Below are 12,653 nucleotides of genomic sequence, written 5' to 3' on the forward strand. Positions count from 1 at the left end.
GAACTACCTCAGCTGGCTCCTTTCAATGTGAAGAACAGTGGCTTTACTCAAAGTCCCTTCTGGATGTTGGAGGTTCTCACCCTGTCCCTGAGGCTCAGATACCGACTGAGGAATCTCATTTCTGCCGCTTGTTCTTTTGTAAACTGACAGGTGTATCGAGAGCCTTAGCCTACAGGCTTGAACATTTGATGTCATAAAATATTTACATACATAAATGCTCGAGGGTTCCCAAACATCTCTGTGCCTCTGTACCTCTGCACAGGAACAAATCCCCCCAACTAAATGTGACGGAACAAAAAGTTAAGGGGGGCTTCCACCTTTGCAGTGTACGTATAACATCACTGTTCCTAATCATTGCTAAGGGCCCCTTCACACATACTGCAAATAATTCATACCTGCACTTTACTGATTGCCAGCCCACAACGTTACCACTGAGCTACCATTGCTGGCCTATAAACAGTTTGGGAAAATGCCTGAAATCAACATAGAGATGGAGGTATTTAAAAAAATAAATAAAGCACACACCATAAAAAACACAGCATTTCATGGAATCCGTCTTATCAAATATGATCCATCTGTTCCTCTGTAGATGACCCATGGTCACAGATGTACAGTCATGAAGTGACATGAATGAGAAGCAGAGCACTCTGATCATGTCCACATCTGCTGGCAGCGTGTCCAGCCTCCCCGCATGCGTGTTCTGCCTGACACACATCTTGTGGACAGCGCACCGCAGGACAGACACCGCGTCATGTGGAACAGATCTCACGTGGGTGACATGACAGTCAGATCGCCTGCTGCGTGTTATGATCTGACGGTCTGTTTCAACCTGGGGCCAGCCTGTCAAAATGCATGCTGTGCGCACACGCGCTCGCTGCAGCCCATCGCCACAGTAATATATGTTTTTATTTATATCCACCATGAGGACAGCAAGCAGACAGTGGACAGTTGTTAGTTCATATCCGTCCAAACATGTTACGTGGTCTTCAGCAGTGATGTCCAGATCCACAGATCTCCACAGACGCTTCTGTAGGTGGTCACACCCCCTGTCAGTTCAGCGCACACACCAGCTCACTGTGTGTGTTTGCAAAGCCACACTCGTGGACCACTTATTCAAATTTTACATCCAGCCCGACAGTGATTGTCTGCAAACTGTTTTTGTGTTAATACGAGGGTAGGCTGAAAAGTTCTAAGTCTCACTATGATACAGTTAATGCATTAACTGTATCATAGTGACCCTCGTAGTGTGAATGGCCACACATTTTCTAAGTGCCAAGCGAGCGGTGTTAGATATTCGTGTCTGTCAGCTGGAATTTGACCAACACCTGCCACGAGAGGGTTCGATGGGTTCGCACGCTCTGTCTTTCAGCCGCCGGTGTGCATAAATAATTGTAGCAACAGGTGTATGAGGCTTTGGAGGCAGCTACGATTTTACACGTTTTGCATACGATTCCTGCTTCATGTGCACTTAATGCGCAATTCGACCAAATTCACACTATGTGTGAAGGGGCCCTAACATTGTCCATATTTCATGAACACATACTCAGAGGAGATTTTGGCACAGTTTTCACTGTGCAGTGCCAGTGGGCGTGCACTTTGAGATGTGCCGTGCAGCATAGGTGTCAAGTAACGAAGTATTTACTGTACTTAAGTACACTTTTTAGGTATCTATACTTTACTCCATTACTTATTTTTCTGCCTACTTCTGACTTCTACTCATTACATTTTCACACAAGTATCTGTACTTTCTATTCCTTACATTTTTAAAACAAACAGCCTCGTTACTCTTGGCTTCAGTTTAATGTTTATATATATATATTTCACGTCATGTGCGCCTGTAATCAACTTTTCGGCTTTGCTTTGAACCGTGAACCAATCGAAGCAGTGGTTCGCAGATTGAAGCAATGCTTCGACCTATTGCTTCGTTTATTCTTAATTTCTTTCGTTTAATTTCCCCCTGCTAAAACCCTAAAGAGCATACGTCTGTGAGTATTATTTACCTTTTCTATGTTAAACCGACCTGTTATGGTCTTCTGAAACAGCTGATAGATGTATTTTATAACTTAAAAACGGGAGCGATGCTAACGCGTTAGCATGTCTATGGCATTTTCAATGTTAAAACTTAGCATTAAGCAACTGCAGCTGTCTTCACGTTCGGGTGCATTTGTTTTCAAATTGTAATATTTCTTAAATTAATTTTTGTTTATATATTAATAATCTAATGATTATTATATACAATTTTAGAGAAAGAGGCAAAAAGAACCTGAATAGAAACACAAGAGAAAATATAAAAGCAACTAACAATGAACATACATAAATAAATAAATACATACGTACATAAGTGTTTCCTGTGAACACCTAGTGACTCTTACTCCTCCACTTCATCCCTGTCTTATTTAATGACAGTTTGTTTCGGTCAAACCATATTTTCAGTTTAATTTCTTCAGTGATTTCCTCCAGAACTATCTGACAAACTAGAAAACTGCTGCATCCTAGTAAGAGCAGAATACTACTGGAATGAATCTGAATAAGGAAAGTTGTGTTTTTTTGTTTTTTTTCCTTCACTAAATGGATGCTGCACTCAGTGCAGTTTATTGTCTGGAATAGTCCCAGATTGCATTTCAGAGCTTCTAGAATTGAAACATTTCGTGCAGGTGGTGTTGGGGGGTAATTTTGGGTTTTGGGCCACATGTAGAACGAATCAGTTTTTAAATTAAGCTTTCAATTCATATAGTGGCATCTACCTTTTTTTTTTTTTTTTTAAAGGTTACTTTATACTTTTATACTTTAAGTAGGTTTTGGAGCACATACTTTTTCACTTTTACTTGAGTAAAGAGGTCAAGTTCATACTTCAACTTTTACCAGAGTGTTTTTAAACTGCAGTATCTATACTTCTACTTAAGTAACAAATGTGTGTACTTTTGACACCACTGCCGTGCAGGCATTGTGGTGCATGTTTTATATTGATGCAGTGATTCTTGCTGAAGTTTTGTCCAGTCTGCAGAGGATGAGGTCATGGTGTTATGTGGTAAAGGGTGTTGCCACGGTCTCTTGACGGTGTGGTTCACAGGATCATTTTCTGAGCCACAGATCTGGCTGACAGTGTGAACCCCATTTTCCTGCCTTCTTCACCTAATAAGCATGTTAGCAGCAGGTTTAATATTAACAAACTCATTAGCGGATGTTGCTAAACGTGTTTGTCCATAAGTCTTCCCTTTCTGACAGGAAGCTTGGCCATCCTCCTCGGGTTGGCAAAGAATGTGGACCTCTTCATCCACTGCTGCAACTTCTTTCCTCCACAGTTGCTCATGCTGAACCATTTCAGTCCAATTAGGAGTCATTTTAGGCTTAATGCACAATCAATTTGCTAATCCCATTTTCACTTCAAATGACTTGAGACTGGCACAGCTGTCACTGTAAGTGCTGCAGCACAAGGATGTTCTTCTGTTCATGAGCTTCATGTGAGGCATCCTCACGTCCCGTCCAGTGTCACCGTTTGCAGCAACATTTGCAGCCGATGAATCCCAGTTATTTTGGTGTTCAGTTTTTGTCTGTCATGTCCTGTTGTTCCTTCTGTGTTCAGTGGGAACGGAGCTGATGTTTGGAGCTCAAACATCTTATGTACAAATATTTCAGTGTGTGAAATTAGTTTCACTCACACACAAACAGAAATAAAACAACCCGTGTGTCCTTTTCTAAACCAAGTTAAAAGCAACGTTCACAAACTTTCAGACTGAATCACAGTCAGGTCCATAAGTACGTATTTTGGATGTGATTGTTTTCTAATTTTGCCTTTACTGACCACCACAAGCGTTAGAATGAATCGATCAAGAAGCGCTTGTTGTGTAGATGTTCAGGAAGGTGAGTGTGTGAATGTGTTTGTGTGTCTGTATGTGGTCCAGTGACAGACTGGCATCCTGTCCACGGTGAACCGCGCCTCTCGCCCACTGACACTTGGGATAGGCTCCAGCTCCCCGTGACCCTGAACTGAAAAAAAAAAAAAAAGGCTTCAGAAAGTGAATGAAGGCATGAATTAATCTCTTTTCCAGCTGATTTTCTTTCAGGTCAGGGAGTGAATTGAGTATTTGTATTTCTGACAGATGTTCCAGCATTGTAAATCTGTCTGGAGTAGGCCGTCCTCAACAACTGAGTGACTGCTGAGTGAGGGAAGCCACCAAAACAGCCAAAGGCTTCTGTGGCTGAGATTGGAGCAGGTAGAAGTGGCACTTCGGGACCTACCTATATATATGATCACCAAAGGTCATAGTTCATGTAACCAGTAAATTTTACAGAGTAAAATATACTCTGCTGGCATAACCTTTGGTCCCAGTCCAAATAGAGTTACATACACTTGATTACAGAGTGAAATCAGCTCTACCGTCTTATCACATCACATTTTCAACTCCAGTAAGAGTCATTCACAGCATGATAGAGTTGATTTTACCCTGTGATAGAGTGTATTTAACTCTGTTTGGACTGGGACCAAATGTTATCCTGGCAGAGTATATTTTACTCTGCAATATGTACTGTGTAGAACTGTGTCTTTGTGTTGAATGTATCCTGAGTTCAAATCTCTGTCAGACTGGAAAATTACTAAGGGTCTAAATCCTCATGATCCTCCTCGTGCCGTGGTCTAATGGGTGGGATGAATGGGTGAAGTCTCTGGGTTTGCAGTTGTTCCAGATTAAGACGAAGATGCAGTCTTTTTCATGACTTCATAGACTTGTCTCATCTTGGCAACGATGTTTGTGTTTCTGGGTCCTTGGTCTAAGAGATCAAGAGATGTTTGGGATGAACTTACATGTCACTGGACAGAGGTGTTTGTCGTTGGCAATGCTGATACCTTTGCACAAGAATGAATGTCAAAGTCTTGAGCAGGTGTCTTAGCAGTTACTACTGATGCCTGAAAGCAAAAAGGTTGTGGGATCGCTTCCCGGCCTTTCTGTGTGGAGGTTGCATGTTCCTCCGTGTCTGTGTGGGTTTCCTCCCACAACCAAAACCTGCTTATTTAGGGTCTGCTCCTTTCTCTGCCCCTGAGCAAGGCAGCATCTCTACATCTGGAGTTGGTCCCCAGGCGCCGGACTGTGGCTGCACACTGCCCCTAGTGGTTAGATTGTGTCAAACTGTAATTAGGACTGTTAAATGCAGAGGACGTTTCATTATATGTATGTACAGTGACAATAATTCTTTAAATCACAATAAAAAAAAACTAACAATTACTCCACAGAAGACTTACTGACACCCAAATGAATGGATATTCTGTGTTAAGTTTCATCATTATTTAAATATTTCTGGACTTACAAGAGCCCCCACCAGGCCAGAAATATTTAAATAATAAGGGAAACACTCCGTAATGAGGAATTTTCCACCTCTGGTGTGTGTGTGTGTGTGTGTGTGTGTGTGTGTATGTGTGTATAACAGCTGAGTGGATCCTTGTCATTTGATTGGTGCTTTGTATGTCACGTGACATGGATTATCCATCCCATTTCTTTCTGTTTGGTACCATTGCACTCTGCGTGCACACAGACATCATGCGTGTGCACATACACATCACACGCTTCACCTCGTTGAATAGTATGTTCCAGCTTTCACCTCATGAAATATTTGTACCATTAAACTCATAAACATTCATTATTTGTATAATATATACACACACACACACACAGTGAGACAAATAAGTATTTGATCCAAATTCAAATGTATTAATTTATATAGCACCAGTTCACGATAATATCACGTCAAGGCACTTCAGACAGCACGGAAATGCAACAAAAGATTAAAACATGATTAAAAAAGCAACCTATAAAAAGTACAAAAAATAAAAATATAATACACATAATAAAAAAATAATACACATAATAGCATACATAAAATACTAATGATAAAACAGGCTAAACAAGGGGGTCTTAGGTTTCGATTTAAAAGTCTCCACAGTGTCCAACTGCCTTGTGTGCAGCGGGAGCTCGTTCCACAGGGCAGGGGCATGACATGAAAAGGCTCTGTGAACAGTGGACTTTTTATTCACCCTGGGAACACAGAGAAATCCCACACCTTGAGAATGCAGGGCACAAGCCAGTACATAGGGCTTAACCAGGTCCGCCAGTCCGTGAACAATTTTATAGGCCAGCAACAGAACCTTAAAATCTGATTTCACAGAGACAGGAAGCCAGTGAAGAGATGCCAAAATGGGCACAATATGGTCAAACTTTCTGCTTTGTGTCAAAACTCAGGCAGCAGCATTTTGAACCAGTTGAAGACCCCTAGTGCTGGACTGCGGTAAACAAGAAAATAAAGCATTGCAGTACTCCAATCTAGAAGAGATAAACGCATGTATCAAAGTCTCAGCATCAGACAGGATGGGACGAATCTTCACTATATTCCACAGATGGAAGAAAGCAGTCCACGTAATGTCTATACTGCGGAGGTCAAAGGACAACGTAGGATCAAAAATTACCCCGAGATTCCTCACTTTGTCCGTATGATGTATAACACACTAAGCTAAGCGCTAGCTGGTCAAATTGATGCCCATGCCACGCTGGACCTAGAACCAACATTTCAGTCTTATTAGAGTTTAAAAGTAGGAAGTTACTAGAAATCCATCTTCTCACTGATACAAGGCAATCTTCTAAAGATTTTATGTGAATGAGATTACAAGCAGTTATCGGCTATACAATTGAGTATCATCAGCATAGCAATGAAAGGCAATCCCCAAACGGCGCAGTATACCCAAGGGGTTCTACATACAGGGGAAAAAAGTAAGACAGATCCCTGTGAAACCCCAAACTTCATATCACTAAGATTAGAAGTAGTGTTATTGTACAAAATACAGTGCGAACGATTGGACGTCGAGGTATGACGTCAACCGTGCAAGGGCACTTCCAGTAATCCCAAAATGATTTTCCAGCCTTTCGAGTAAAAAAGATGATCCACGGTATCAAACGCAGCACTAAGACCTAACAGCACCAAAACCATAGTGGCATCCGAGTCCATTGCTCACAGAAGGTCATTCACAACTTTGGTGAACACTGTTTCTGTGGAATGATATTTTCAGTAAGATAGTCCACAAGCTGCCATGAAACCACTTTTTCCAGAATTTTAGAACAATCTGATAGATTTGATATCGGTCAATAGTTTTTCAATACACTAGAATCAAGATTAGGTTTCTTAAGTAATGGTTTAATCACTGCAGATTTGAAACATTTAGGAACAGATCCAGAAGTTAGTGAGAGATTAATAATTTCCTACACAGTCGGCCCAAGAGTGGACCACAGGTCCTTCAACAGTTTTGTTGGTATAGGATCAAAAAGGCAGGTTGTGCTTGTGTAGACATCACGAGTTTCATTTGCACGCCAAGTGAAATACTATCAAATTCTGTAAATCTCGGTAACACCTCAGCAGTAGCACCCACCTCCACAGCAGTTGAGATATGCTCAACCTAATGTCTTCGCTACTGTGTCAAACAAAAACTTTGTGTTATGCTTGTTTTTATTGATCAAATCAGAATAATAGGCCCACTTTGTAGCCAACAGTGCATGCTTATACTCTAAGATAGCATCACGCCACACAAGGTGGAACACCTCTAATTTGGAACTATGCCATTTCCATTCCAAACCTCAAGCCTTCTGCCTAAGGTCACGCAAGTATCCAATGAAACAAGGCAACTGTGCCTTTGGAAGGTGTGACCTTAATAGAGGAGGTGCAATCTTATTAAGTGTAGTTTTGAGCACTGAATTTAAGGTATCCACAAGACTGTCTACTGATTGAGCATTCTCCAAACTTGAAGCCAAAATTTCAGGCAGTCTAGCGTTGAGTTCAGTCATAGTTGAGGGTTTAATGTGTTGCTGCAGTAATAGACAAGGCTATTGCTCTACGAAATGCAGCAGTGTAAATGTAAACTTAATAAGTGAGTGATCAGCAACCACCAATGCAAGAGGCAAGATGTCAATATTTGTGACAACAATCCAGGGTATTTCTACTAATGTGCGTCGAGTTCTGAATGCATTGCTGAAATTATAATGCATCCACAATTTCCATAAATGATTTGTAAAGGGGATCAGAGGGCTTATTTATATGAATGTTAGTCACCAATAATCAAAATGTTATCCGCAGTAGTTGACAAGTTAGAGATGAGCACACCAAATTCATCCAACAATTCAGAGTATGCGCCGGGAGGCCTATAGACAGTGACAAAATAACATGACTGATTTCTATACTTCTGATTCCGACAATACGTAGCATCAGAGCGAAGAATCAGATGTTCAAATGAATTATATTTGTGACCCCCAACAGCTAATAAAGCTAAACTTAGATTTATAAATACAGGCAACACCCCTGCTTTGCACCACGAGAAATGTGACTAAACGTGTATGCTGGTGGGCAGGCCTCATTTAAGGGAAGGACAGCTGTAGGTTTAAGCCAGGTTTCACACAACCCAATCATATCTAAGTGGTGATCCACAATTCGATCATTAATCAACAGATTTTGAGGACAGTGATCTTGTGTTAATGAGACCCAGACTAAAGACCTCAGCAGAGTTAACAATTGGACTGTTCAGGTTTAGGGGTGGTTCCAGAGTAACTTTTATAAGATGTCTGGAAGTAGGTTTAGGTTTGAGACATTCCACACGGATTGTAGCAGACACAAAATATTTAATATTGTTGGAACAGCCAACGGGCCATCCTCAACTTCACTGTCATCCAATGTAGTAATGGGTATTAAGTTTGCAAAACATATCCCTTTATGATTTTTAAGGGCATGTCTGTAGAAGCAGTCCACAGTCTCAACCTGATAAATTTCCCTCCCTGAAAAACCACTATCACCACAATAGCAGACTTGTCACGGCGGCCCCAGAACAAAGGCCATTTGTCAATAAAACTAAAGCTGTGCTGTGTACAAAACTGTACCAGCCACCTATTTAACGATGTCAACTTGTTAAAAGCCTCATCATTACACCGGGGGGGTACCATAGACTACTAATCGATGCTGACACATGTCAAGGTCACAAGTCCTCTCTATGTCCATTTTTGTCCACTGTTGATTTTGCAAGTTTTCCCACCTACAAAGAATGGAGCGTTTCATAAGTTTATTGTAGGTTCACTTCAACTGTGAGAGACAGAATCTAAAAAAAAAAACAAAAATTCAGAAGATCACACTGTATGATTTTTAAATAATGAATTTGCATTTTATTACATGAAATAAGTATTTGATCCAGTAGAAAAACAGACCTTAATATTTGGTACAGAAACCTTTATTTGCCGTTCCAGAGGTCAGATATTTCCTGTAGTTCTTGATCAAGTTTGCAGACTACAGCTGGGATTTTGGTCCACTCCTCCATACAGATCTTTTCTAGATCTTTCAGGTTTGGAGTTTCAGCTCCCTCCAAAGATTTTCTATTGAGTTCAGGTCTGGAGACTGGCCAGGCCACTCCAGGATCTTGAAATGTTTCTTAGGGAGCCCCTCCTTAGTTGCCCTGGCTGTGTGTTTGGGGTCATTGTCATGTTGAAGACCCAGCCATGACCCATCTTCAGTGCTCTTACTGATGGAAGGAGGTTGTTTGCCAAACTCTCACGATACATAACCCCATCCATCCTCCCTTCAATACTGTGCAGTCGTCCTGTCTCCTTTGCAGAAGAGCACCCCCAGAGTATGATGTTTCCACCCCCACGCTTCACGGTTGGGATGGTTTTCTTGGGGTTGTTCTCATCCTCTAAACATGGTAAGTGGAGTTGATTCCAAAAAGCTCTATTCTGGTCTCATCTGACCACATGACCTTCTCCCATGCCTCCTCTGGATCATCCAGATGGTCACTGGTGAACTTCAAACGGGCCTGGACATGTGCTGGCTTGAGCAGGGGGACCTTGTTGCCCTGCAGGATTTTAAACCATGACAGCATCATGTGTTACTAATGTAATCTTTGTGACTGTGGTCCCAGCTCTCTTCAGGTCATTGACCAGGTCCTCCTGTGTAGTTCTGAGCTTTCTCAGAATCATCCTTACCCCACAAGGTGAGATCTTGCATGGAGCCCCGGAGCGAGGAAGATTGACAGTCATCTTGTGTTTCTTCCACTTTCTAATAAATAATCATAACAGTTGTTGTCTTCTACCAAGCTGCTTGCCTGTTGTCCTGTAGTCCATCCCAGCCTTGTGGAGGTCTACAGTTTTGTCCCTGGTGTCCTTAGACAGCTCTTTGGTCTTGTCCATGGTGGACAGGTTGGAGTGTGATTGATTGAGTGTGTGAACAGGTGTCTTTTATACAGGTAACAAGTTCAAACAGGTGCAATTAATACAGGTAAAGAGTGCAGAATAAGAGGGCTTCTTAAAGAAAAATTAACAGGTCTGTGAGAGACAGAATTCTTGATGGTTGGTAGGTGTTCAAATACTTATTTCATACAATTAAATGCAAATTAATTATTTAAAAATCATCCAGTGTGATTTTGTGTGTTTTTTTTTTTTTTTAAGATTCTGTCTCTCAAAGTTGAAGTGTACCTACAATAAAAATGACAGACCTCTACATTCTTTGTAGGTGAGAAAACTTGCAAAATCAACAGTGGATCACTGCCTCACTCTGTGTGTGTGTGTGTGTGTGTGTGTGTGTGTGTGTGTGTGTGTGTGTGTGTGTGTGTGTGTGTGTGTGTGTGTGTGTGTGTGTGTGTGTGTGTGTGTGTATATGTATATAATTGAAAGAGAACTGGGATCAAGTGATTTTAAAAAATGAACAGTGTTCTGACTTACTTCTTACCATGTGCTGTTTTCCAGAACCTTAGTTTGGAATGAGTGAGTGAGTGAGTGTAGATTTACATAAAAATGTCAGTTTGACTTTTTTTTGTAGTTTTAAGATTAACTGATAAATCACAGCTTTGTTTCTATTAATTTTGCACTGTTGTAGTTTTTTCATGTTGTAAAAGTCCATTTTATCTCCTTTGCTGTCTTGTTTCTGTCAGTACTTTGTGGAGATCTTGAAGGCCAAAGGAACCCTGAGGCAGGACATTAGAGAAAGCATCTTCAGTACAATTAAATCCATTCATTCAGTAAACCAGTAAGTATCTTCTGAATAATTTAAAGAATATCTGTGCTTTGCAGAGGGTGCTGGGAGATGATATAAATGGATGGAGATTAGTACGTACGCTCTTGCAAAAGAATTCAATCAAGATAAAGGCTCATTTGACCAAGCTATGGTCCTTATCTTCACCATTAGTAAGAATCAATGATATTGTCTTGGTGTGTTTGTGCTTTTTTCCACGTGGACACGTTGTTGTATATCACATGTAATGACTTCACGTGATACTGCATTAATGTTATCATGAAAAACACATGAATTCATGTTACGGACGTGACCTGTTGTTTAAAAAAAATCCTCTTCTCCCTTACTGGGAAAAATAAAAAACAAAACCTGGAATGAATAAAGTGTTCCTCGAGCTCTGCCCAGTGTCACGTGATTGACCTCTTTCAAATTCGTGCTGGGCTGTGACTGAGCTGTTCAATTTGTGATGCAGTAAATAGGAAATGATGTGAAACATCCCTGGATAGACAGTCATGTCCAGACATAGGACACTGATGCAGTTTTGCATGAAGGTAAATGTATTGCAGATTGAACCTTTTAACCTTTGGAACACACAGTAATCCTGCCTCCTGAGAACACAGAGCATGGGCCGGTACGTAAGGTTTTAATTAGATTGGCCAGATCGGGAGGCGATAGACCATGGAGGACTTTGTATGTTTATATGAAAACCTTAAAATCTGACCACCCATAGAGAGGAATCCAGTCTGCTTGTGTGTGTGTTGGGGGGGGGTCAGAACTACAGCAGCAATGTAGTGAACCAATTGGAGACCTGATGCTGGACTGGAGTAAGACAGAGAATAGAACACTACAGCAATCCAATCTACACGAGACAAAGGCATGAGTCAGTGTCTCTGTCTCAGCTATAGACAGAATACAGTAGTGTTCAGAATAATAGTAGTGCTATGTGACTAAAAAGATTAATCCAGGTTTTGAGTATATTTCTTATTGTTACGTGGTAAACAAGGTACCAGTAGATTCAGTAGATTCTCACAAATCCAACAAGACCAGGCATTCATGATATGCACACTCTTAAGGCTATGAAATTGGGATATTAGTAAAAAAAAGTAGAAAAGGGGGTGTTCACAATAATAGTAGCATCTGCTGTTGATGCTACAAACTCAAAACTATTATGTTCAAACTGCTTTTTTATCAATCCTGTGAATCACTAACTAGTATTTAGTTGTATAACCACAGTTTTCATGATTTCTTCACATCTGCAAGGCATTAATTTTGTTGGTTTGGAACCAAGATTTTGCTGGTTTACTAGTTTGCTTGGGGTCACTGTCTTGTTGAAACACCAATTTCAAGGGCATGTCCTCTTCATCATAAGGCAACATGACCTCTTCAAGTATTTGACATATCCAACTGATCCATGATACCTGGTATGCGATATATAGGCCCAACACCATAGTAGGAGAAACATGCCCATATCATGATGCTTGCACCACCATGCTTCACTGTCTTCACTGTGAACTGTGGCTTGAATTCAGAGTTTGGGGGTCGTCTCACAAACTGTCTGTGGCCCTTGGACCCAAAAAGAACAATTTTACTCTCATCATTCCACAAAATATTCCTCCATTTCTCTTTAGGCCAGT

At 40.9% G+C, this 12,653-nt stretch overlaps 1 protein-coding gene across 1 annotated transcript in view; it reads left to right on the top strand.

The window, feature by feature from the left end:
• Nucleotides 1–12,653, top strand: part of arhgef39 (Rho guanine nucleotide exchange factor (GEF) 39) — a 151,430-nt gene that overhangs the window by 10,146 nt on the left and 128,631 nt on the right. The window contains exon 2 of the mRNA XM_034163553.1: nt 10,940–11,034. Within this exon, the coding sequence (XP_034019444.1) occupies nt 10,940–11,034 (95 nt within the window). The remainder of the gene's footprint in view (nt 1–10,939; nt 11,035–12,653) is intronic.

The sequence above is a fragment of the Thalassophryne amazonica genome, chromosome 22 (assembly GCF_902500255.1).
Source record: "Thalassophryne amazonica chromosome 22, fThaAma1.1, whole genome shotgun sequence".
NCBI lineage: Eukaryota > Metazoa > Chordata > Actinopteri > Batrachoidiformes > Batrachoididae > Thalassophryne > Thalassophryne amazonica.